Source organism: Vanacampus margaritifer, chromosome 6 (genome assembly GCF_051991255.1).
Source record: "Vanacampus margaritifer isolate UIUO_Vmar chromosome 6, RoL_Vmar_1.0, whole genome shotgun sequence".
NCBI lineage: Eukaryota > Metazoa > Chordata > Actinopteri > Syngnathiformes > Syngnathidae > Vanacampus > Vanacampus margaritifer.
In genome coordinates, this window is record NC_135437.1 from 17211735 (window position 1) to 17237139 (window position 25405).

At 39.7% G+C, this 25405-nt stretch overlaps 2 protein-coding genes across 2 annotated transcripts; one reads left to right on the top strand and one right to left on the bottom strand.

The window, feature by feature from the left end:
• The first annotated feature begins 70 nt into the window (after positions 1-70).
• wash1 (WAS protein family homolog 1) lies at positions 71-8773 on the top strand. The gene is made up of 11 exons (XM_077568619.1): positions 71-719; positions 1501-1641; positions 1738-1849; positions 2396-2542; positions 4267-4403; positions 4572-4707; positions 4800-4989; positions 5052-5207; positions 7876-8028; positions 8364-8432; positions 8511-8773. The coding sequence occupies exons 1-11, from the start codon at positions 712-714 to the stop codon at positions 8651-8653; spliced, it is 1392 nt and encodes a 463-aa protein (XP_077424745.1). The 5' UTR covers positions 71-711; the 3' UTR covers positions 8654-8773.
• ddx11 (DEAD/H (Asp-Glu-Ala-Asp/His) box helicase 11) lies at positions 8774-25153 on the bottom strand. The gene is made up of 28 exons (XM_077568620.1): positions 24994-25153; positions 24064-24202; positions 23770-23985; positions 23603-23689; positions 21813-21949; positions 21675-21732; positions 21470-21577; positions 21009-21096; positions 20599-20801; positions 20442-20516; positions 20238-20315; positions 20101-20147; positions 18990-19069; positions 18878-18919; positions 18722-18789; positions 17923-17961; positions 17705-17843; positions 17218-17352; positions 17026-17138; positions 16118-16190; positions 14697-14800; positions 14343-14492; positions 13492-13560; positions 12054-12157; positions 11822-11906; positions 11592-11667; positions 11350-11504; positions 8774-10457 (listed from the first exon to the last, which is right to left on the bottom strand). The coding sequence occupies exons 2-28, from the start codon at positions 24190-24192 to the stop codon at positions 10425-10427; spliced, it is 2691 nt and encodes an 896-aa protein (XP_077424746.1). The 5' UTR covers positions 24193-24202; positions 24994-25153; the 3' UTR covers positions 8774-10424.
• Between the last annotated feature and the right edge of the window lie 252 nt (positions 25154-25405).

Below are 25405 nucleotides of genomic sequence, written 5' to 3' on the forward strand. Positions count from 1 at the left end.
GATCCAGCTGTGATGGGAGGGAGGGGGAGAGGAACGGGGAGGTGGGGGGTGGGGAGGCACTGATGCGCCATTACGCACAGGAACGATCAAACTTCAGGGCAAACACGCACCCTACAGGCGATGCGACATCAAAACAGCACATGCATTGGCCAAAAAACAGAGGTGGCAAAAAACACCTCACATTATGTCTGTACATTGTACTTAAGTCTTAAGTGGAAGTCTAGAGAAAAATAATACGATTCTGCAGTACACCTAATTCGACTCTTTTAGTAAAAGACAAACTATGAAAAGTTGTCGTGACTTACAGCTTGTCACATAAGGGGCCGCCGCAGAGTCACTAACAACATTTCCGTGTGCACTTAAGCGCCATACAAGGAATAACAGGCGTCACGTGGCACGCAGACGCTAATTTTTTCCCACACCACAAACTCTCCCTGGAAGTACTAATAAGCAAATAAAATCAATGATAATTAATTGGAGAGGTTTGTTTTAAAATGTGGCGTTTTTAAAGTGTCTCTTACGTCTCTTTTCCCCAGTGCGTCTTAATTTACTGTTGATTATATTTCTGAGGGCACTTGAACGCAACATAACGAGTGGTGAAGTCACATGACACGTTGACGCGGAAACCGGCCGTTGTTTTGCTAGCGCCGTTAGCCTAGCGTCTTTCCTACATTTAAATGCCGTGAGAGTGGTAATAATCCCACAAAATCAATGGTCAGGTAAGGAGTTTATTCTTAAAATCGTGCAGTTTTCTAATTGTTATTACAATGGAGATGTTACGGCATTTCTTTCCCATTAGTGCAAAGTCTTCAATCGTCATTAGTGTTTAGGATAGAATATAAACATTTGTCGTATTTCGCCCGATGTTCGTGCGTGTATTGCCCGTTTAAAAGTTCAATGAATTATGCATATAAAGGGTTGACATACTGAAATAATGTAATGGGATCGTGTGTTGTTGCTGCTACAGTCATGTGAGCGTCAGATGAGAGTAGGAATGCTAATGAAATGAGCTGATGAACTGAATGTGCATTCCCTGCAAGATTGTTGTACCAGACTCCTATCACTCCTGTGCACTTTGTTTCCTTACTGTAGCCTGCACCCAAATTAGAGTGAGTTTAAAACAGTCTCTCACAAGAGTATATTTATATTATGTATTTTTATGGGACAACTGAATTATTGAAATTTTGCAACAATATTAAGTAGTAAATCAATTTACTGTCCCTAGAAAACAATCCAAAGCATAGCCATTATATCTTAAACTGTTGGCAACAAAAGTGAATACACCTTCAAGTGAGAATGCTCATTTGGGCCAATGTGTCAATATTTTGTGTGGTCACCATCATTTTCTAGCATTGAGTTAACCGTCATGGGCATGTTATGTTGTTTCACTGCGATAACCGGCCAAACATAATGACGATGTGGCCCAGGAGGTAAAAACAATGTCGACAACCCTGCTTCTAACGAGTAATTTGGGACATGCTTTTACCCTTTGTGATGCAGGATGACCCAAAAGCTCTGCCTGGAGGGTCAGGTGTACTCTGTGCCTCTCATCCAGCCGGACCTGAGGAGAGAGGAAGCCATTCACCAGATAGCCGATGCATTGTTCTTCTTGGAGACCATCTCGACTGACATTTTTAGGAGGTAAGTTCCACACAAATTTGCTTAAAATGAACACCAATCAGGTTTCGGGAATTAACTTTCTTAAAGGAACTGATTTTTTTTTTGTGTTGCTTTTAGAGTGTCCGAGAGTGTTGAGAAAAATCGCCACAACCTCCAGAGCGTCACCAACCGAATCCGACTGGTTCAGGCTCGTGTTGACAGGATCAAAGGCAGTAAAAAAGCTACCAAGGTAAAAAAAAAAGAAAGAAAACTAACATTCAGTTTAGATGGTCAGACATGACATCTGTAAAGATGACTTCTACAGATGTAGCCCGCCATTCATTTCAATGGGGGATTTCGACCCCTGGTAGCCCGCCATTCATTTCAATGGGGGAATTTCGACCCCTGGTAGCCCGCCATTCATTTCAATGGGGGATTTCGACCCCTGGTAGCCCGCCATTCATTTCAATGGGGGATTTCGACCCCTGGTCGCCCGCCATTCATTCCTATGGGGGAATTTCGACACCTGGTAGCCCGCCATTCATTCTTATGGGGGAATTTCGACCCCTGGTAGCCCGCCATTCATTTCAATGGGGGATTTCGACCCCTGGTAGCCCGCCATTCATTCCAATGGGGGATTTTCGACCCCTGGTCGCCCGCCAAAGTATTGAAATCTGCTCAATAGCAATTACATTTTTGAGTGGATTTATTCTACGCAGGACAAAACCGAACAACGAAAACAGACACCTGGAAAATGTTTTGTTTTGATCCTTTAAAAAGCTCTCTGTGTCTGTAGGTCTTCTCCAGTGCCAAGTACCCAGCCCCAGACCGACTCCACGACTACTTGTCCATCTTCACCGGAGCCACTGACCCCTCGACACAAGCTCGCCCGCGACAAAGAATACAGAACAAACTTCGACCCTTCGATGAGAAGACTTTACAGGTAACCTGATGGACTTGGACTACACGGTGACTTCGATCACGTTTTGTTGTTTGGATGTGGAGATTAGCGTTTATTTATTATTTGTACCACACACACAGATTAACACAATAAAATTGACAAGTATTATTTATATCATTAAAAGCCATACTCTGTGTGGAAGCAGTGGCTTATTTGCACCCCTTCTAAACAGGCTAATTGCAGCAAGACTCAAAAGAGTTTGAAAAGTGTGCTGTACTTCTTGATCGTGACACACCTGGGAGCGGTTTTAAATTGTGAGCCAAACACACACTATGTCTCCTTTAAGAAAAAGAAACACATACAGTATTTCCCCCGGTAGCACTGCTTTGTTTTGCAATAAGATTTTTCCAAGTGTCTTGTCTCGAGACAAATGAAAACACATTGTGCAATTTCCTTTGGCGCACAAATGCATTATTCAGTTCCCCACACGGAGAAACATCTGATTCACTTCTGCCTGCACTTACCTGACCCTTTTTTTCCCCCTCATTTGTTCTCCCTCGCTATTTGCAGGGGCTTTAATCGGTGACCAAAATGGCGACAATTTGCGCGTAATTGATTCCCCGCCTCCTAAAAAAATGTTTCATTGCTTATATTAATAGTTTAAACCCTAAATATAATTCAAACTATGGTCCTAAAATACTTGCATTTTATCATTTCAAATTCATCTTACGACTTCATTCACCTTAAAATTAAACGGCTGATTATAGATTTTTTGATTAGACTCAAGCGTGAGGATGCTGGCATCTATGTCGCTGCTTTTCAACACGTAAAAATACCATTACTACGTTCCTATTTTATTACATTCTTGACTCTCAAATGTTCTCATTTTTAATATCGCAAAAGACTTATCTTTGGATTCCAAAGTTAGTTTCCGTTACCTTTTAACAAGCGCTCCCAACGTTAGCTTTAGCGCTTTAAATGTTAGCATCGCAAGTTTGCTTTTAATGTTATCGGGAATGTTAGAGCTAAGGAAGACCAATGTTAGCTTCCAGTGTTAGCTTTCAAAGTTAGCTACAAAAAAGCTTGAAAAGTTAAACTCCAAAGTAAGCTTACAGCATTACCACAAATGTTAGCTACTGATATTAGCTTTAGAGTTAGCATCTGCAGTTAGCTTCGAACATTACCTCTTATGTCTCGCTTATATTTCTAATGTTATATTACTTTTAACATAGATTCCATGTTAGTTTCAGTGATAGCTTTTGAAGATAGTGTCCATGTTAGCTTCATTTATTCAAACAACAAACATCACTGAAAGAGCAAGTGAAGACGAAACGTTGGCCTCGAATGTTACAATCCAAAGTTAGCTCTCAGATTTATGATAATGTTATTAAGTCGATGATCCTGATTATTGAAACGATATACAGTAGTGACAGTCTTGTAATCAGTTTCAGATTTGCACGAGTTAGTGGTGTAACCAGCATGGAAACTAGATAACTGTCTATGCGACAGTTTAAAAATAAGCAACTTGGTTTCATGTTTCGGTTAAGGGTTGTTGTTTTTTCTTATAAAATTGTTATTTTCATGTTTGTTTTTACTGTTATGCTTTGACATTTCCTGGAATAAAACATGGCCTTTAAAAAAGAAAAAGAAAAAAAGGGCTAATGCTAGCTACTTCTCAACAAACATGGCACTTACTGGAAAAAAGTGACATTTTTGTTTACAGCTCAACACGTCACCTCCTGTTTGTTTTTTTGTCTCCCTGGCAGGAGAAGCTGGTTTACTTTCCCGTGTGTGCGGGCAACAAGAAGAAGTCCGAAGATGAGACTGAAGAAGGGCTGGGCAGCCTGCCGCGCAACATCTCCTCCGTCAGCTCCTTGTTGCTCTTCAACACCACAGAGAACCTGTGAGTACACTCGTCAAAACAATAAATATCAGATAAAAGTACAGGGAGCTGGAAAATCGACTCGAGTACAGTACAACAAAGTATTTGTACTTAGTTACTTTGCATCACATAAGCGCGTACAATACAAAAGACCACCGTTTAATCGCCTCCCTCCATGTTGCGTTAAAGCTACAAGAAGTACGTCTTCCTCGATCCTCTGGCGGGAGCCGTGATCAAGACGCACACGACCATCGAGACCGAAAAAGAGGAGAAACCTTTTGACGCTCCCTTGTCCATCACAAAGCGAGAGCAGCTAGAGAGATTGGTAACTTACAACCGCGCCTTTCCCGGCAAAAGTATTGGGACACCCTAACTATCAACTAGAAGGGCTTTTTCCAAGCATCGATGTTTTGACAGACGGCAGAGAACTACTTCTACGTACCGGACTTGGGTCAGGTGCCAGAAATCGACGTGCCGTCATACCTGCCGGACCTGCCGGGCATCGCCGACGACTTGTCCTACAGCGCCGACCTGGGGCCCGGGTTTGCCCCGTCGGGACCCACGCACAGCATCCCCGAGCTTCCAGTCTTCTCGGAGGACTGCGCAGGTATTCAACCAGGAGAAGGTTGGCGTGAAAGCAGCTTGCTTGACTCACTCATCCCGTTTCAGGTGATTTTCAGCCCAGCGTTCGTCCTCCTCCTCCGCCGCCGCCGCCACCGCCTCCGCCGCCTCCTGCACCTGCCTCTCCTGCGGGACCGCCCCCTCCACCACCTCCTCCGCCACCTCCTCCTGCAGAAACCGGCTCAGATGAGGTTCCAAGCTCAGGTTTGCCAATCATGAAAGAAAAGCTGGGTGATAATTAACCGCTTTACCAACAACATGGCTGGGAACAGAAAGGTTATAGTTTACAAATTTACTTTGGTTACATTTAGCGACTTTTCAGAGTCTTCTTATAACTATTTAAAGAAAAAAAGTGACTATCGCCTTAAGCCCACAGGAACCACAATAAATGTTCCCGGGATATGTTTAACTCTTTCACTGCCACTGACGTTTAAAGACGTCAAGTAAAAACCTACGTCATCCAATTTTTTTTTTTGAAACGGGTAGAGGGAACCCTTCCGCATCTGTGGTGAAAGTTTCAATTAGGTCTGTTGTGCCTAAGGACTATTTTTGGCCCCTAGAGGGCAGCGATGACTCTCTTTTGACAAGATCGGGTGGGCGTCAGTAGAGGCGGAGCTAGAGCGTCGAGCAGGAGATCAGAATGGAAAACAAAGGAAAAATGGCGACCGGTTGCGAGGAGCTCACGCCCGAGCCGTTTTTTTCAAAGACCAAAAGCATCGACCAACGCTAAAAGAGCACATTGATGACGACGATGATCATCATCGATGATGATGAAGGTGAATCCGAGCTTGACGGCGAAATTGGAAGCGCTGACGCGGCGGCTATGACGGCGTCGTAACGCGGAGCACAACCGAGCACGCACAGGCGGACGTTCGATCGGACGACGAAGAGTGCCCCGAGTCCAATGCATATTCATCGGAGGAGTGTGTACAGTCTGCTACTTGCTATTTATTCCCCGGAAAAAAAGGCAGTCAAGAAAGTGTAACGTTTGCACGCGAAACGGACAAAGTGAAAGTAAACTGTTATGCGAGTCCAGCGGCGTCTCCTTGCACGCAGGGGAGCGTTATAAAAAGAAAAACTGTATTTGAAACATCCACATAATTGTAAATAGTATCACAGTTGCACACATTTGTAAATAGTTTGCGAAATTGTTTTGTCAAATTGTTACACTGTTGAATGGAAATAAACGTATTTTGCAATCAAAAAACACTTTTTCATTGTTGGTGAAAGCGTTTTACAGAAGTAAAGCACTATTTAGGTGTTTGTGGCATCATTCATGGACAAAAAGAAGTGTAGAATTCACTAGAGTGCATGAAATAACATCGTTTCACAAAAAGCTTGTTTTCTCCGCTTTTTGTTTCAAAACAGAATTTCGGTGAAACTAACCATTTTCTATTGTTGATTACTGAAGAACGGAATAAGGTAGAAACAAACTTTTTTTTCTGATGAAAGATGAGAGTCCAATCTTTCATTTGGTAGTATGTGTGTTTCCATAGTCCAAACACAACATTTTCTGTGGACCTTGAAAGATCAGTCAAAATGCATAAATCGGCTGGCACTGGGGACATCCCGTTTCTGAAAACGTCTGGCAGTGAAAGAATTAATGATAAAACACATCCCAATAAACCTCTTTCGTTGCAAATATTTCAAACGAAGTTTCATCAGGAAATAGTACCATTATTAATGATTTCACTTTGAAATGGGTCCGTTTGACCCAGCTATGTTTAATGTTCCAAATGCATTCTGATAAACATTAGTAACCATTTTAATTGAAAATATGTCATAGTAAACCATTTAAACTAATTTTCTCCCAAAAACGTATAAATACGTCCTATTTTAAATATTACCATGGTCCCAAAAACGTATTTGTACGTTTTTATATGCTTGAAGCAATGGTAGTTATTACAAAAACGGCCAGCAGGTAGCAGCAGAGTATAAGAGATCAACCAGGGCCATGTTGTAACTAGCTCTTTTCCCCAGTGTTTTCAACAGGTTTGTGAATGATGATGAAACTTTGCTATATTCTGATGCTAATTGCTGCAAAATGGAAACAGATAGAAATGTACTTTTTTTTACCTGATGAAAAAAGAGACTCTAATCTTTCATTCTTTAGGTTCCATTTTTTATAGCAATAGAACACAATATTCTCTGGGCCTTGCAAAATCAGTCCAAATCCAGTAAAACAGCCGGGAGCAAAGGGCGTTGCTTCAGTGATAATGACTAGGAGTGAATGAATTAATTGATGAGAAGTTTCATTGCAACAATCTACTTATTTGTAGTTCTTCAACTTTAAAATGTGTCAATTTGCCTCCGCTTATGTAGCATGTCCCATTAGCATTTGGATAGACATTAGTAACTATTTTAATTGACAATATGTCACAGTAACCCATTTTAGTAGATGAGAATTTGTACCTTTACTTTAAAATGGGTCAGTTTAACCCTGGCTCAATGTTCCAAAAGCATCCCTCAGCTCATTAACTGTTTTTTTGCAAATATGTCCAAATGAGCGAAAAAATTATATTTGTTGTTTTTTATGTTGAAAGTGGGTCATTTTGACCCACAACATAAAAGGAGGGTTAATTTCCACTAAGAGCACATGAAGGTAGTAATTTTCACAAAGCTTTCCATATGATAGTAAGGAGCCTGATACAAAGCAGGCAGAGTCACTCATGCTGAACATTAAGAAATGGTGCCCATTTGTCATTTTTCCACGTTGGAAATTCATTATCCATACAGAAAAAAAATGTGTTGCTATTATTTATGTGCAAAGGAAAAAACGGTTTTAAAAATATTTTACGGCAGAAGGTGAAGCATGGGATTGATCGAACCATTCCAAACGCTCCCTCACTTTCCCTTTCACGACCCCCAACAGGACAAGTGTCGGGCGCCCCCAGCGAGGTGGTCCAGCCCTCAGACGGCCGAGCCAGCCTGCTGGAGTCCATCCGCAACGCCGGCGGCATCGGCAAGTTGCGCAACGTCAAGGAGCGCAAGATGGAGAAGAAGAAACAGAAGGAGCAGGAACAAGGTGGGAAGGCGGCATGTTTTATTAACGGCGACGCCAAAGGCTGCTTTTAGAGTCGCCGATGTGCAATCGAGAGTGGAGCGTAACCAGCGAGCAAATCTCGGGTTAGCGGGAAGAGTCACTCGCCGTGTTCAACAGTATCAAAAATTCAAGATTATGTTGACAAGTTTTAGAGTAAAACTATACAACTATGCATATGAACCTTCTAACCTTGACGTCACACGCATTCCTACGCGCCTGTCGTAGTTTGTGTTAAGTCGAAAGGTAATCTAGTAGGTCATAATGTGTCTATTGTCAGTCAGACAACAACCGAACAAATTACTTTCATCTCTGAACAGTCGTAGCGGCTTCCACCGGCGGCGACTTCATGTCCGATCTCTTCAACAAGCTCGCCATGCGCAGGAAAGGTACCTACAAGAACGCAACCGTGGTGGGTATTCGGGGGTGAGGGGATTAAAAAAATGACGCATCCTTTCTTTCTTCAGGTATTTCTGGGAAGGGTCCGGTTGGCGGGGATTCAACCGAACCCCCCGCCAGCGCCGGAGGAGCGTTTGCGAGAATGTCAGATGTCATCCCTCCACTTCCCGCCCCGCAAACGACGACGGATGACGACGACTGGGAGGTGTGAAGAAGTGGACTGTTAAAGATCGAATGCACTGATAATTGGAGTTTCAGATACATTTCCTTGGTAAATAATAACATTGTGTCATAAGCAGACGCCGTGAAAAAATAAAGCAATTAAAAAGCATGACGTTTCAGCAGATTTATTTGCAGGTAGAACATTAAAAAAAATATTTTATTGAACAAGCAATTCTTTTATTGAAGAACAAAAACATGAATGTTGATATATTACTTAACCCCCCCGACCCAAACAAAAAAACTGAGGATTGCATAGATATTCAACTGTATATGCCAAAAATCTAGTTTATAATGAGATTTATGCTAAAAATGTATTTCCCACACGTATATTTAAGTTCTTTATTAACTCATGTACTGCCATTGACGGCTATAAACGTCAGAAATTAATTTGAACTATTTCTATTAGTTCAAAAAATTTCCCACTTTTGTTAAAAAGAATATAAAAAAACTAGAAAAAAATTATTGTACATTTTGAACAGATATAAAATGTGTAATTAATCATGCCTAACTATTGAAGTCATGCGATTAATTACAATAAAAAAAATTATATCACCTGATGCAATAAAAAGAAAAGATTATTAAAAATTAGGGGCGTCAGGCAATTTAATCTTTTATTTGTAATTAATCGCATGACTTCACTAGTTAACTCACGAATAATCATAAATTTGATATCTGTTCTAAATGTACAATATTTTTTTCCCTGGGTTTTCATACTCTTAACAAAAGTGATGAAAAAAAAGTAAACGAATGGAAATAGTTCAAATGAATTTTTGACGTCTATAGCCGTCAATGGCAGTGAATGAGTTAAGAGCCATCCTTATTTTTTTTCTCTTTTTTTTAATCACTGGGTTAGTTTCCAACTTCATGGGATTTTGCAACCCTATCAATACTATAAAAGCACTTGGAAATTTACAAAGTACCAAAATAGGAGTATTATATAACCATTGACTGTAAAATGGTGTCAATCGTGTACAAGTTTCTGAAATTCACCATGAGAAGAAACACTCGTGAGACTCATTTTACTCACGTTTTTTTCTCCCCCCCGTCTTCAATAAACCAATGTTTGCATTACGTAACAATGCACCTTCAATATTTAATGCAGCAAATGAAAGCCGTGCAGCATTGTAGCCGCTTCAATAATTCAGTTGGACACGCAGCATTTAGAAATGTTCCAACAATGTTGCAGACTCACAGCAGATATTAAAAAAAAAATCTGCACACCCATGTTCAAATGGTTTCTGTGATGAAAAAAAAGAAAAAAAAAAGACGAAATAATTTAAACCTTTTCCTACAACTGCGACCTGTACAACTCAATTGTAAAACACGTTGAAGCTTTTAGAGAGAAGCAGAAATAAAGAAATGACAAAATGCGATTTCCAAGTATGCACGCCCTTTTTTTTTTTAACTGGGGATGTGGTTGTGTTCAGACCAGACCAATCACAACCATGCTAAACGCACAAATGCACTTCAGCTGTTCTAGTAGGCTTTTCCTGACATGTTTGTTGTCACGTCTTATAGGAGAGAGCATCAAAGGGAGCTCGTTTTTCAAAGGTATGAGTCAGGAGTATTACATATACCAAGAATAACCAGCAAGTGGAGAAAATAAGACTACAAGAACTGAACATAGCAACAAAATGGATGAAAAGACTAACTGGTCAAGGAGGCTGACGGCAACACTGAAGGAACAGCAGGAATTTCTGTCTGTGAAGGACATTTGACACTTTATCATCGCAGCACTCGGAATCCAGTGGGGGTTAAAACTAGTCGAGCTTTTGCTTCTTCTCCACAAAAAACTGAAAGAAAACAACAAGATTGGACAATGAGAACAAGCGCATTGTAAAAAAAAAAAAAAACCTACAAAAGTACCTTGATTTTGAAGTTAAATAGATTTGTAACTCAATGTTCCTTAATGAAGTAAATTGAAAAACTATTTATTTTGTAAAAACTTAAACCTTATTAAAAAAAAAAAAGTTGACAGGAGGATTTTTGTGTCTTGTGACACAAATCCCATGATTGCTATTAACTAGAAAAACTCCCTACACTCACAGAAATATTTCAAGCCTAACTTAAGATTTATGTAATTTTTTTACATGACAAATTCCCATTTAGACTTTTTTTTTTTTTAGATAATTTTAACAAACCAAATAAACCTTATATGATACATATTTATTAGTCTAATAAAGCTTATTTATTTGAAACGCATAATCATCAGGTTTATGTATTTAGTATTAATAAAGTATAATTACTCAAAATTAATAATAATGATAGTGTTTATTTAAAATACATCAAGTATATTGTTTGAATTGCAGCAGGTTAGCTTGCATGATAAATATACTGCTATGTGAAAAATACTTATTGTTTTTTTTTTTTTCATTTCTTGTTTTGTTTTTGGGATGAAACGGAATGCAGACATCCCAAAAACGCAAGAAAAAAAAACTTTATTAATACTAAAACATAAACCTGAGAATTATGCATTTCAAATAAATAGGCTTTATTAGACTAATGAATATGTTCCATATAAGTTTTATTAGGTAGGTTTGTGTTAAAATTACCAAAAAAAAAAAAATAAAAATAGTAAATGGGAATTTCTTATTTAAAAAAAAAAAAAAGACATACATCTTAAATTAGGCTCGAAATATTTATAAATAAGTCAAGCGATCGCCGTTTGTCCTGCCTTCCCCTCACCTTCCGCAAGGCGGCGAACGCGGGGCCAAAGCTTTGGTGCGTGCTGGTGCGACTCCGGATCCAAGCAGGAAGTTTTGCCAGCGTGGCGGGACGGGAGTAGCGACGGTCGCACAGCACAATGGAGGAGTAGTCGCCACGGTGACGGATAGCTCTGCCTTTTTGAGACCAGGAAATAAAAACACTTGTTGATGACGTGAACAAAGTTATTGACCAGTGGAGCCATCACAGAAGTTTTATCATACCTATTGATTGATTGACAGCCTTCATGCAGAGATTTTCGATTAGTGCTTGGCCCGGGCTCTTCCCTCCACTGTGAGTCTGGAACATCATAATTGTTTGATTTCACACTAAAAATAGGCGGAGACCCAACTATATGCATACCAGCCATTAATAAAAATTAAGGAAAAATAAGTCTTTTAAGAGCCTCCCCCGTACCCCCACCCCCCAAAAAAAAGTAAATTAAAGCAGTTACCAGATGTTTATCCAGGTAAGCCATCTTTTCCTGCAGTTCTGGTGATTTGATGTTGGGATAAGGCATGCCCACCATCACCACACACCTGCAGGTCATGGATACACAAGATCTGTTATAGATCTACGCGAAATGTCCTAAATTCAAAATCTCATTTTTTTTTTTTACTAACATAGAAATTGTACTTTTTTACAAATTCAAACCACTCACTTTTGCAAACTGCAAAAGTGCATACCTGCCGAGGTCATCGGAGAAGTTGATCCCTTCGCTCATCTTTCCGCCCACCACGGAGAACAGCAGTGCCCCTGTTAGGCCGCCGCCTCCTTGCTGAGTGCACCTCTGTTAAGAGACATGACATTTATGGGGCATATTGTATCGTGATATGAGTTGAAATCATTCCGTGACCATGCTTGCAACTCAAATCACTTGTATCTCAAATTCGCTTTCCCCTTTGAAATGATTGGAAATGCAGTTAATTCGTTCCAGTCCACCCAAAACACCCCGAATTCTTTGTAACACACTTTTTAATAAAATAAAATACCACCGTACAGCAGTGAACGACAAAAACCCATACATAGATAACATACCAAATAGAATGTAAAGAAATATTTTTTTCTTAAATTCATACTTTTTCGCTTGGCTTTCATTGAACTTAAATCATTTTCAGTTTTTTTTTAATTTATTTTTTTAAACCACACGGCTATGACGTGGGGTTCCCCAGGGGTCAATCCTAGGACCCTTACTGTTCAATCTCTCCATGCTTACAATACCGAAGGCCAGTCAATATGCAGCTAAAAATGTCCTACTGCTTCTACCACAAATTTAAGCTTTAACTCAATTGACATCATCAACTTCTTGGCAACACAGCTGCACACAAAAAAACAACACAGAATATACAACACAAAACACAAATGCACTAGACTAAGACGGATGCAAAGCGATGTTCTTTCTTCAAACAAAGCCAGTTTCATTGTATCCTCACAAGTTTCTTACCGTTTAAGCCAATTGTCCACATGACGGCGCAGTTTCAGAGCTTGAAACCGATCACTTTTGAAACCGGGCTCCCAGAGTGGAAAGATTTCAAAACGCGCCCCGTACGCGTCCGTCTGGACACCTTATGCAGGATATTTCTCCAGCAATGACGTAATGGTCGCAGATTGATGACGTATGCGCCAATTCTCGCGTGACTGCGCGCGAACCGTCAGTAGTGTCAACAACTCCCGTGTTCGTCTTTTTTTGCTCTGTAGATTGCAATAAAGTTAGGGGGGGAAAAAAAGTGGTCGTCTTCTTCGCGGATTATTTTTCTACGCTTTCCGTTAACTCCATGTGGTTGCGCTACAGCGCCACTCCAGACTTGGCATGTACATTGCAGCCGTTAAACGTCCTCAGTGTCTTCTTTTGGACACACGCAAGTTTTGAAATGCTTCTGTGTGTACGAGATTTGTTTGAGGAACGAAGCCGGCTTTGCTTCCGTCTGGACGGGGGTCTAAGGCTGAATGTTGTAAAGGTCACTACTGCCATCTAGCGGTAAAGTGGCTGAAATGCACTTGTGAGTCGTTATTCTTGCTCTAACACAAAGCAAAAACAAAAGACAAAAAAAAAAAAAAAAAAAAAGACTGAGCTACGGCTCATAACTCGAAAAATTGTGTGTATAGGAAATGACAGTTATTCACCTGGATACAACGAGAGAACTCGCCCAGCACCTGCTCGACCTGGTTGGCCTTCTTCGGCTCCTGGAAGATCTGAAAAAAATCACATTTGGCTTTAAATGAGAATTCTCTGAGCAACCTTTAAGCAAACTGATTTTTTCTCTCTCAAATCTCTCTTGTTATAAGTATGTAAAAATGTTACACAAAACTGTTCCATTACGGTTTTTGGTGGCAGCTTGATCCAACTACATAACCCATAATGCTTTGCAAGGTTGGCTCATGCGCACAACGGCTCTCTTCTGCCCGTCACCTCTCAAATATCGCCAAAAAGTTTTTACGCTCTCATGAAGTGGTTTTTGAGATGTGTCGAAATAGAAGTATTCAGCAAAAGTGTCATGGAAACAGTTTTTGCGCACTCCCTGTAGTCATGTGACCCCCGCCCGGTCACGGAGGAAAGGAAGTAAAAAGTACGGGGCCACTCGTTTTGGTGTCGGAGCTGCTTCCGGAGGGGATAACAAGCACAAAGCGATTTAGTTATGGAGCCAATACGCCGGCATTCAACGCACGTCCCGTATCGTTGCAAACGAGCGACATACGGCGCACGTCGTCGTTGAAATCCATCCGTTCGCACCATAACACGAGTTATAAGCGCTTATGAGAAAATACGGTTAAATCTAATACATGAATGGGGCGGCGGGTAACGACTCTAGTAAGCCCAATGTAGCGGAGTAACGTAGCATTTCTTCTTCACACATCTACTTGAGTAAAAGTAAAAAGCATTGTGTGGTGAAACTACTCTTAGAAATATTTTTCCAAAAGAATAAATGTAACTCGTTACTACCAACCTCTGATAAAGGAAAAATCATTTCGGTTACCTTCTTCTTATTGGCGAGTCGGGTCAGAATGCCGGCGGACTCCCAATGAGCCACGATGCGCCTCGAGTACTCGTACGAGGGAAAGAAGCACACGATGCCGCCTGGCACCACGTTGCAGATGTTTGAGATGATTCGGCCCGTCTCGTCCATCTGTCAGGAAGTAAAACATGATTCAAAATTACGCATACTGTCGGCTTGATTTAAACTGCAAGTACCCTACAAGTGGCACATTTCTCATCCGATACATATCAAAAAAAAAGTTGGGCATTTTCCATGACAAATGTCACATAATTGTGACGCTTCAGATCAAATAAATAAAAAAAATACGTTTTTGAAAAAACGGTATCGTGTTACCATGCGAGGAGAGTCTCTGTTTTGGTACGTGAAGTCCAGCTCCTGACCGGATGGACCGCTGCACAGCACAATGGGAAGGAGGTTCTCAGGTGGAATGACATGACCTGCAGAGACAAAAGAATGAAAAATGAAATTTAAAAAAAAACAATAAAAAAGGTAACCTTAAATTTTATATATGAAAACACAGGATACTTCATCCGCACAAGTAAATAAATGCCACGCCCCACGTAAACACCAACTTTACTTCATCATTACCGCAACATACATGCAACGAAAGCTAACACACCATTTAATAATCAAAACAACAATATACTATTGAATCAAGTATTAAATGTGAGGGGGGAATCACAAACACACGGTATATAGCAAAGCATGTTGAATGAGTCAACTTCTCCCAATAAATGCCTTAGTTATGAAGCAAAGCAACAGTCTAGAAAATGTCATCATTTGTGGGAAAAGCTCACAGGAAAATGCATAAATAAATGCCTGCATCTAATAAAAGGTAGGAAGGTAATACATTATTAAATTAAAATGTAATTTGTGTAAAACTGTATGCGTGTAAAAATTAAGGCTTTACCCTAATTAAGGCCTTAATTTATTAAATAAAAAATCAATAAATAAAAATTTATAAAGTATAAATAAAAAAAGTATAAATAAAAGGACTCCAAGTGGTAAATGCCTTTAATAAGACGTAATAAGTTATGCATCATTATTTGTGGAAAAAAAATATATTCTTAAAATGCACATGCAATAAGAATGAATTTTCTATTGAATTAAGTGTCATCTATGGATTATTTTTTATTTTTTTTTAAATAACGCATTCATGTACTTGTATAAGTAAACACCTACTTCAATAAATTTCATAAGAAATAATATAATGAATTATATGTGATTATTTGTGGAATAATGAAACTATTGTGAAAATGCATATATGCATGAAAAAAGGTACACCCCTAACAAATGCCTTGCCCTTTATAAATGGCCTTCCCGTATTCTCAGCATTTGAACCCCTGTAGCAGTAGCGGTGAGAATTTCTTTTCTTCTTTTGATACAAAATAGCTTTTTTCCATACAGTTTACTGAGCTATCACCACATGAACAGTAATCAGGGCGCATCGAAAGGTTTTACCATGCCAGGCGTAAAAACCCGTCATAAAACAACCCTCTTTCATAAAAAGAGAATGGGATGGGCCAAATGTTTATTGCCGTATATTGCTTCGCCTCACAAACAATGGCTCACTATTGAGCGATGTGGCCCTCAAAGCTCTTAAAAAGTATTGATTTGAAGCTTGCCGGGACGCAGGAGAATTCCTCCGCATACTAAACGCGCTTACTGTCCTTTACTATAAAAACTGAAATATCGACAAAGCCGTTACGGATATTTAGCAGAGTGGCCGTGATGCCAAATGGGGCCCCACTTACCACAGGAAAACTCGGTGATGCGCTCTTCTTGTACTCCAGCGGAAAAAAGCAGCTCTTGTTTGAAGTCTGACACCTGCACAGAGCAGCTTTTAGCATCTGTTAATCACGTTTTTGTCATTACATTGCAGCAAAACCCCAACACTTATCGAGGGGGATACGGTCCAGACTCACCAAAGATTCATGAAAATTTACTTATTTTACTTTTTTAAACATACATTTGTCTATGCATTATATCAGGGGTGTCAAACAACATGATTTTGTGAAGTAAAAAATAAAAATAAAAAATTTAGTAAGATAAACACATATGACAAGGATTAACGTCATTATAACTTCATTCACTGCGCCACACAATGCATTCTGGTAACAATATATATGCAAAACAGGTAGATTTAACACGTCCGTAACTGCACAATGTTAAAAAGAAAGAAAAAAGTGTGTTTTAATAAGTGTAAATGTATTCAAAGTGTGCAAGAGGGGACAACTATATATATATAAAAAAATATATAAATATATGTATATATATATATATATATATTTATTTAAAAAAATAATATATATATAATATATATAAAATATAATATATATATATATATATATTTGAATACATTTACACTTGTACAGTAAAGCACAGTTGATCACCGGGGATACATTCCAGACCCAGGCGTGATCAGTTAATATAGTTTTATAGTTTTACCCTTCCCACATGCGTTAAGCTCATTAAAACTTAATTGCCTCATTTTGACCTGAAATACAAAGCAAAAAATAAAATAACCAAACGACGGCGCAGTTACTAAGTCATACATACACTGTAAAACACCATTAAAAACAATTGCTGAAAAATAAAGCGATCAACGACGACGAGCTGCACTGCAGGGGAACACGGTATTTTCTGCTCAAGAGCAACTCACGGGCTGCATGGTTCCTCCCGCGATGATGACGGCCCTGCACTCCTTCAACACCTGGGCGAAGTGGACGGCCGGGTTCAAGAGAAGGAACTTGACACTGCTCTCTGACAGATTTCCTATGCATTTGCAGAATTACGTTTGCCATCAGTGCCTTTACAGACCTCTGTTATAGTGCTGTGTGTTTAAAACCAGTACCTTGCCTGTGGATGACCACACGGCCGTCAGCGTTGCTGTTGGTGAGAGCCATGAAGAAGCCCTCCACTTGCATCATAGGGGAAGCAGCCAGTGCTTTCTCTGCCTCGAAGGACCCCTGTTGGTCATTTGGGGGAGCTGCAGATAATAGGAGCTGGATCATAATCTTTAAAAGGGAACATTCCATTTAAGCAATTTTTTATCGTGATTGTCCTTATTACATATAGTGGAGCCTATCCCAGAAATTTAGTTGCCACTTAGTGTGGGAAAATAACACTCTTTGTTGGTAAAATCTAAAGTACAGTGAGATAAAGACGGCATAAGGAGTCAAAACTGTTGCCTTTGCTCTGTTTTGACCGTTAATTTAACAATATTGATATCATACTGGTCATAGAACTGCACCAATTGTCAATCTAAAACATTTGAACATGACCCTGTGGGTGCTCAAACAATTTCCATCACTGTATTCGCCAAGCATCTGACGTCTGACCTGGTGCCGTGCTCTGGTTGCCGTGCAGGGACTGAAGGTAGCGGTTCAAGCCCTCCGTGCGCCGGTTCTCCTTCTGGGAGCCAACGGGAGTGTGCGGAGTCACGCCCGAACCCACATACTTCTCCACAAAACCACCCAGCTGTGGGGAAAAAAAGGAGACACGGTTGTGAGGTTTGGCGTTTAAATAAATTGGAAATGTCAACTCGTTGCCGACTTACTTTTCTGCTGATCATGCTCTTTTCAAAGTATCTGTGCAGCTAGCAAAGCAAGGAGGAAGACAAGTTTTAGGTTGTATTATGGTATTAATTGATTGATTGCTCAATATACTGGATTGACTCGGACTCAAATTCATCATCAATCAGTCAAAAATTTGATTTGTGTCAAAATACACCCACCGGCCACAACATTATGTACGGTCTACTCCGCATCTAATGAGATCAAATGCAAGCGCTGTACAGAAATTTTGATTTGACTAATATATTACAGTGGGGCCTACGACCCTCGAAACGTAAAACACTTATATCTAAAATCAACTTTCACTACTGAAAATGAATTGACAAGGTTTTAATTTGTTCCCTTTTAAATAGAAGAATAGCCCTCTACTGTATTGCACTTCATAAAAACCTACAGTAATAACAATTAAAATATAAATAATTCCAAAGTCACAATTGATATTAGTATTAGTTTTGATTGGTAGGCTGGTTTGGTGTGTAATTGGATGTATAGGTAGGTTGGTTTTCTTTGGGGAGGGAGTTTGCTTTTCCTTTGGTAGGTAGGCAGCTAGCTAGTTTAGGTCGGTAGCTAGCTAGCTACCTACAGTATTTGGACGGGTATGTAGCTACTGTAGGTAGGTAGGTAGCTCGGATAAGTAGGTCATTTTCTTAGTTTTTGTTGACTCATTAAATTGCACAGGTATAAATAATGAAGCAGAGGTAGATACACAAATAAGAATAACTTTCCCCAAAAAATACATATAGTGGAAGAACACTATATTCAAGCTTTAAAGCAGACAACTACCTTAAACAAGTTGATGTTGTCAATTTGGGCTCTGAAGAGAAAGTTGTTGATGGTGAGCATCTCTGTTGCTGGGAGGGGAGACAAGGAAGAACCCTTTAATCGAAAGTTTCATCCAGATGTTTGCCTGTGAATGTTTATTTGTGCGTGTTGTCTGACCTGCTTGTGTAACTTGACTCTGTGGGTTCGGACCCACCTTGCCTGAGGGGACAGCATTTACATCATAATGTATGATAACAACGTCGGTCAAAGGAAAATCAATTTCACTCACCTCCCAGCACTCGCACCAGCCCATCAATAACAAAGATAATTTGTTTGATGTACATGACATTCTTTGCCTTCAGCCGGCTCCTGATGAACAAGATATTAAAAGAGACATTCACAATTCAAAACAGTTCCCTGCTGCCATGCTTTTGTCAAAATAGCACAAGGATCAAGACATTTGCACTTTTAGCTCATTTGCTCCCAAAAACGTATATGTTCTATTTTAAATGCTCTAAGTGTCCCAACCCAAAGACGTATTTATACGTTTTAAAAAAAGTTTTTATGCTTTAAGGGTTTTTTTCTGTATGCTAGAGCATACTGAAGGCTTTGATGAAGCCTCTCAACTGCACAAAAAGGTTGAAGCAATTGTAGTTATTACAAAAACGGCCAACAGGTGGCACCAGAGTAGAAGAGATCAACAAGGGCCATGTTGAAAACAAGCTGGTTTACTCACAATTCTAAGCAGATTTGTGAATAATGATGACGCTTAGCTATATTCTAATGCTAATTGCTGCAAGAAATATACTTTTGTTTCCTGATGAAAGAAGAGACTCTAATCTTTCTTTTGGAAGGTTCCACGATTTTATAACAATAGAACACAATATTCTTTGGGCCTTGCTAAATCAGTCAAAATCTAGTAAAACAGCCAGGAGTGGAGGGGATTGCTTCAGTGAAAATGGCTGGGAGTGAATGAGTTAACCATTTTGGTTTATTTTTTATTAAGCAATATCAAATAAACAACAATAATAAGTTAATAAACAGTCATCGGAAAAATGGTTTTACAATGAAATTTTATGCAAAATAATATTTTAGCTCATTATTTAATTAATCAATGGAATAATCTCAATAGAATTATCCATTTTAAAAATATTTGACTGACAGCCCTAGTTTTTGTGCAGCCATCACATAAAAATGATGGATCATCGCCTAACATAGCTTCATCTTCATAAATTGACAAACTGTGTGGGCGCGTAATTATGTAAATTAACCATCTTATAACATCACAATCCAGCAACCTTCATAATGCTTTTTTTTTTAACCTACAGCTTACAAAAGAATAATTAAAAAATATATATAAGAAAGCAACCTTAAGAACTGCAGACGTCAAAGTTAATCACCTGAATCGTTCAGCATACTGGCTGAGCTGCGAATGGGCCCGGCAAAGCTGCAATTGACAAGAACAAGCACATCTCAACTTATATTCAGTACATTATAAACAAACAAAAAAAAAATTTCTATTGTGCAGCGCTTCTACCTGTGCACCGCTGAGCTCTGAACTGTGTATGCAGGAGAGTGTGTCGCTGAGGTTGTGAGCTTCGTCTATGATCACCACCTGTTGACACAAACATTCTTCTGTCACCAATGTGCCACTTCATAAGTTCAAATTTGACACATTTATGTCCATTGTACCCCCCGTGATACGTTGACTGACACATTCTTGGAAAATCTTGTTGATTACCTGGTCCTTCAGCTGAATCCCTGCCGCCCGCCTTGTGGCCTCATGCAACACCATCTGATAAGGCAACACCACCAACTGCACAAATGCCATTCAGCTTTTGGACAAGCAGAACATTCCAGGAATGCGCAACGAGAGGAGGAGGACGATGAGTACAAACCTGCGCCTGAGGGACAGCGAGGCGCGTGGCGTAGTAAGGACACGAATGGCTCTCCCTGCCCAGCTTCAGAAGTTGCTCGATGTCGTGGACGCTGCCCAGGAGTTTGTCCCTCATCTGTTGCAGCGCCGGGACTTTGTTGTGGGGACAGACGCTCTTCGCCGGGCCTCGTTTCCTCTTGGCGCCCTCGTCGTGATGCGGTTTCTCTTTTTGAAAACAGTCAGTTGTTATCATTAGCTAAATTGTATATGTTTGAACTTTGAACTAGGAATGTCACAATCATTTTGTGGCCCTCGAGTCAGAGTCGCGTTATTTTGAGTATCTGCCGATCCCAAGTGCCGATCCGATACCTCAGCAATGCATTAAGAAGGGGGGGGGGGGATGCCTTCTTCGGCTTGTCACTAGTTTCTGACCGTGTTTGTTTTTCTGCATCTCCATGCAGCGGTCGTTGATGCGCTGATGGCTGCCCAGGCGTCGCACCTCCTCGTTGACGCAGAGATTCTGCAAAGCGAGAGCACGTTTTCATCCATTTTAGATTCATTCTTATTTTGTGTGTGTGCTATGTAAACAACTACACTGGCATTTTTGGCCTTGAATCTGGAAATGGCCAAATACCTCTACATAATTACTGTGGGTTGTTGTAGACCTCTATCTGCCACCAAAGATGAGTTAGCATTTTTTTGTCCAAATTAAATTACAATGATCGATTAATGGGACGGGGGCTAAATTAAGATTGGTTCAATTCAGCTTCTGATGAACTGAAAAATACCAAAACTCATACCAATAAAGTGAATTTTTGACATCGATAGACGTCAATGGCAGTGAATGAGTTAATAGTCATTTTGTGTAAATTGCGTGCAAGTGCACATTTTACCTGCCGGGAGCCCAACGTGACCAGACTGATATCCTTGCTGAAGGGGCTCTTCTGGACCTCATGGACGAACTGAGCAAGCTGCGAGTGTGTGCGGCTGCAGTAGTAAATCTATGATCACACGCACACACACACACAACATGCATCTGTATAGTATTCACATGACGGGGCACTAAATTGTGCTACCATGTGACGCGCATCACACGACCTTGGTGACATGCTCTTCGACGAGCTCATCATCCTCTTCGTCTTCATCTCCGCAGAATCTGAGGGGATGTCAAACATCCTGTTGTTATGATGTGAGATCACGTCACTAAGGTTTCAAAGTTGAATGGCCCTCAAGCACCTGCTCTTTGACTTTGACTCGTCGTCACTTTCATACTCCGCAATTATCAGGTCTTCGTCGTCTTGATTCGCCGCCGCGTCGGTTTGACCCTCTTCACTCAGCTGCAGCGACTTGAATGCTTCGTCCTGCTCGCAGCTCTGCGGAAATACAAAAGACGGAGAAGACACTTAGAATAGTCCACCTGTTAAGGAAAAAACAATGTTTATATGAACATTTCAGAAGGCGGCCTGACTAGTCCGACGTGTGTGGGGGTTTCACAGCTGAGCTTGTTAATAAGATAATCTCTCTCATACACACACACGCACATACACATACAAAATAGAAAAAATAAATAATAATTTTTATTTATTTTTTTTAAAAGAGAGAGCAATGATGATGACATGTCAAATCGGTAAAATTACCGATTAACAAGCTTTCTCCGACAACAACAAAAAAACTTTCAAAAATATATAAGTTACTTTCATATACTGATAAAATGTCTTTACCCATCTCGAAATGGGAGACAGACTTGTCTATAGCACCGGAACCTGACTTTTGGATTCAAGTTTGTGAAAACGCATTTAAAATGACAAAACACACAAATTTACAACTTATCCAATATAAAATTATTCACAGAACATACATTACTCAATATATGATGAAGAAAATGGGACTCTCAGACTCCGACATTTGTCTCCAATGTTTACAAAACACTACAGACACTTATGTTCATGCTTTATGGTTATGTACTCCGGTTATGTATTTCTGGACTAAAGTCTTAGAAAAACTTTCCGCTATTTTGGACTGTAGGATACCTTTATCTCCAAACTTGTGTTTGCTAGGTGACCTAACAACAACTGCCTTACCACATAAACAATTTCAATCTACACTTGTAGCCCTTACTATCGCTAAAAAAACAATTCTTGCTAACTGGAAAAATAAACAAACTCTGAATATCGACCAATGGTCTAACCTCCTCATAAATCACATTTTAATGGAAAAAATATCTGCCTCAAATAAAAACCAAATATCAAAATTTATAGAAACATGGTCTACGTATATAGAATTTTTTAACCTAATTCCGGTTACTTAATTCTGTCTCTTATCGAGAGCAACTACATCGTGATAACTTACATTGATGTTTCTGCATCTGGCAATTTATTATTATATTATATTATTAGTATGGGATTTTTTTTTAATGGGCTTTAGGTGAACTGATGAATACACACACGCTCGCACGCTCGCACGCACGCACGCACGCACACACACACACACACGCACATACACATACTTACCCACGTACAAAAAAAGGGTATATATATATATATATATATATATATATATATATATATGTGTATATGTGTATATATATATATGTATATGTATTTAAAAAAAAAACATTTATTAAATTTTTTTTAATTGATTTGTTGAATTTTTTAAAAAAAAAAAAGGAGAGCAATGATGATGTCAAATCGAATGAACAATACTGAGCTCTCCTGTAGAAAAAAAAAAGAAAAAAGGTAAAATTACCGAATGAACAATACTGAGCTCTCCAGAAAAAAAGAAAAAAAAGATAATCTCTCACGTCGGACTGTGGGTCCAATTTGATCTTTTATTAGCTTCTCAATCGCTCCCCCCTTCCAAAGTCAGCTATTTTTCCTGTTGGTTGCACCTTGAGTGCAGTTGTTGCTCTTTTGTCTTAAGTCAGTACTTTGAATCTACCTGTGTAGGTTATATCTTGAGTTTTCCTTCCATACAACACACACCAGGTCCCCACAACCAAACATTTTAAGTAAAATATTGTAGCTTACCTTTCTTTTCAATGCATACTTGAGTTGAACATTGTTTCTAATCCGTTCTAAGCGCTCCTCTCGCTTCTTTCTTTTCATTTCGTCCTCCTAAAACGTAACAACAACAACAGACAACTGTGAGCAAAGAATGTGCGAGGAGGAACATCTGCAGGCTGATACTCCCTCACCTTCAACTTTGACACTAAATCCCGTTCAGCCTTTTTCTGCACAAAACTGGTGATCCAGTCCGGTTCTGTGGATGAACTCTGGACAGAGGCCTCCGGATCGGATGAAGAAAGTGACATCTCGCCCTCCTGCAGCAGGGCGGCTGCTTCTTCTTTTCTTTTGTTTTCAAAGTCTGTCAGCCAGCTCAGCGCTCCGCATATCAGACTCAGAGATTTACCCTGGATCAGAGGGACTACATATTTAAATTTGGAATCATCTTAAATGAATGAGTCATGCTCTGAAATGCACTAGCGTACCGTCCCTGTGGGGCTCTCAAAGATGCCAACTTTGCCATGTTCCAGTGCACTGTACAAGGAGCGCATGAACTCCTCTTGGATGGTGTACGGCTGGTAAGGAAATGGAAATTGGAATCTGCCATTTTCCATGATGACAAACCTGAGGGCCGAATGGGGACACAATATATTTAAAGTTATTAAATGATTGTACACAAATAGCAGTGCCTCTGGAGTGTCTGGTATCAAGTGTCAAATTAAGCTTGCGAGGAAATCTTTAATTATCTGCCCATTTCTAAAAATGTGTTTGTTATGAAACAATGGTGGCTACTTTGCATAATAACCACCCTCACACAGTTTCTCAGGAATATGCTCAAAATGTCCATAATTCTTGATCCTAAGGATATTTTGACAAAATCATGCCACAGACACGTAATTAGTAGTACAACTGGGAACTGTTTTGAATTATTATACACACAATTACAGTATATTGATTACAATTACATTTATTAAACACAGTTCAGCCTCATAGTATAGTATAGAAAATGCCCTCCTTCAAAGTTGTAATCGATCTTTTCCAGACACACAAATTCTGATTTGCATAAATTTCAATAAACGTTTCAGAGATTAACTATTTCAAATTGTTAGCTTTCAAAACAGGGTTTCAAGGCAAGTGTTTCAAAATAAGGATTTAAGATTGGATTAGGGTTTCAAAATTTCTAGCCATGGTTTCATGTTAGGGTTAGAGTAAGTTTTTTTTTCTTCAAATTGTGGTTTAAAGCCAGGGTTAGGGTTTAAAACAAGGGTTAAGGTTTGAAATAAGGGTTTCAAGGCAGTGTTAGGTTTTCAATTCCACTTTTCAGTCACAAAATACATGTTTTGCAACGCTCTCTTTCAACCATTATTCTCTCGCGAATTAGACGCTTCAAAACAGCGTCATTTAGCATTACTTACAGTCCTTTTAACGATCTCGTCAGGACAACTTGTGGTCCTGTGGGTGGCACCGGTGGTCACTTTCGAACAGACGACATCTTCACACGACACATAAATAGGATGAAAATTGTAAAAGTTGATCTGTTTTGACTCGTTTCAACTCCCGCGCCAACAGAGCGCAAAGGGCACCGAAAATGACCAATAAGGAACGAGCTCAGCTAACGTGTGTGCGTTTTACTGACAGTCGTAGCACTCATGGGCGGTTACTTTATATTAATATCACTTTCCAATCACATGTGGCATTTATAAACAATATATTTTTTAGATATTATACTGTGAATGATTACAATTGAAACATAATCTTCTGAAGGAGATGCCGTTTTTTTGCGTAATTTGTTGTTGTTTAGAACCGCATTTTCGGGAGACACTGGCG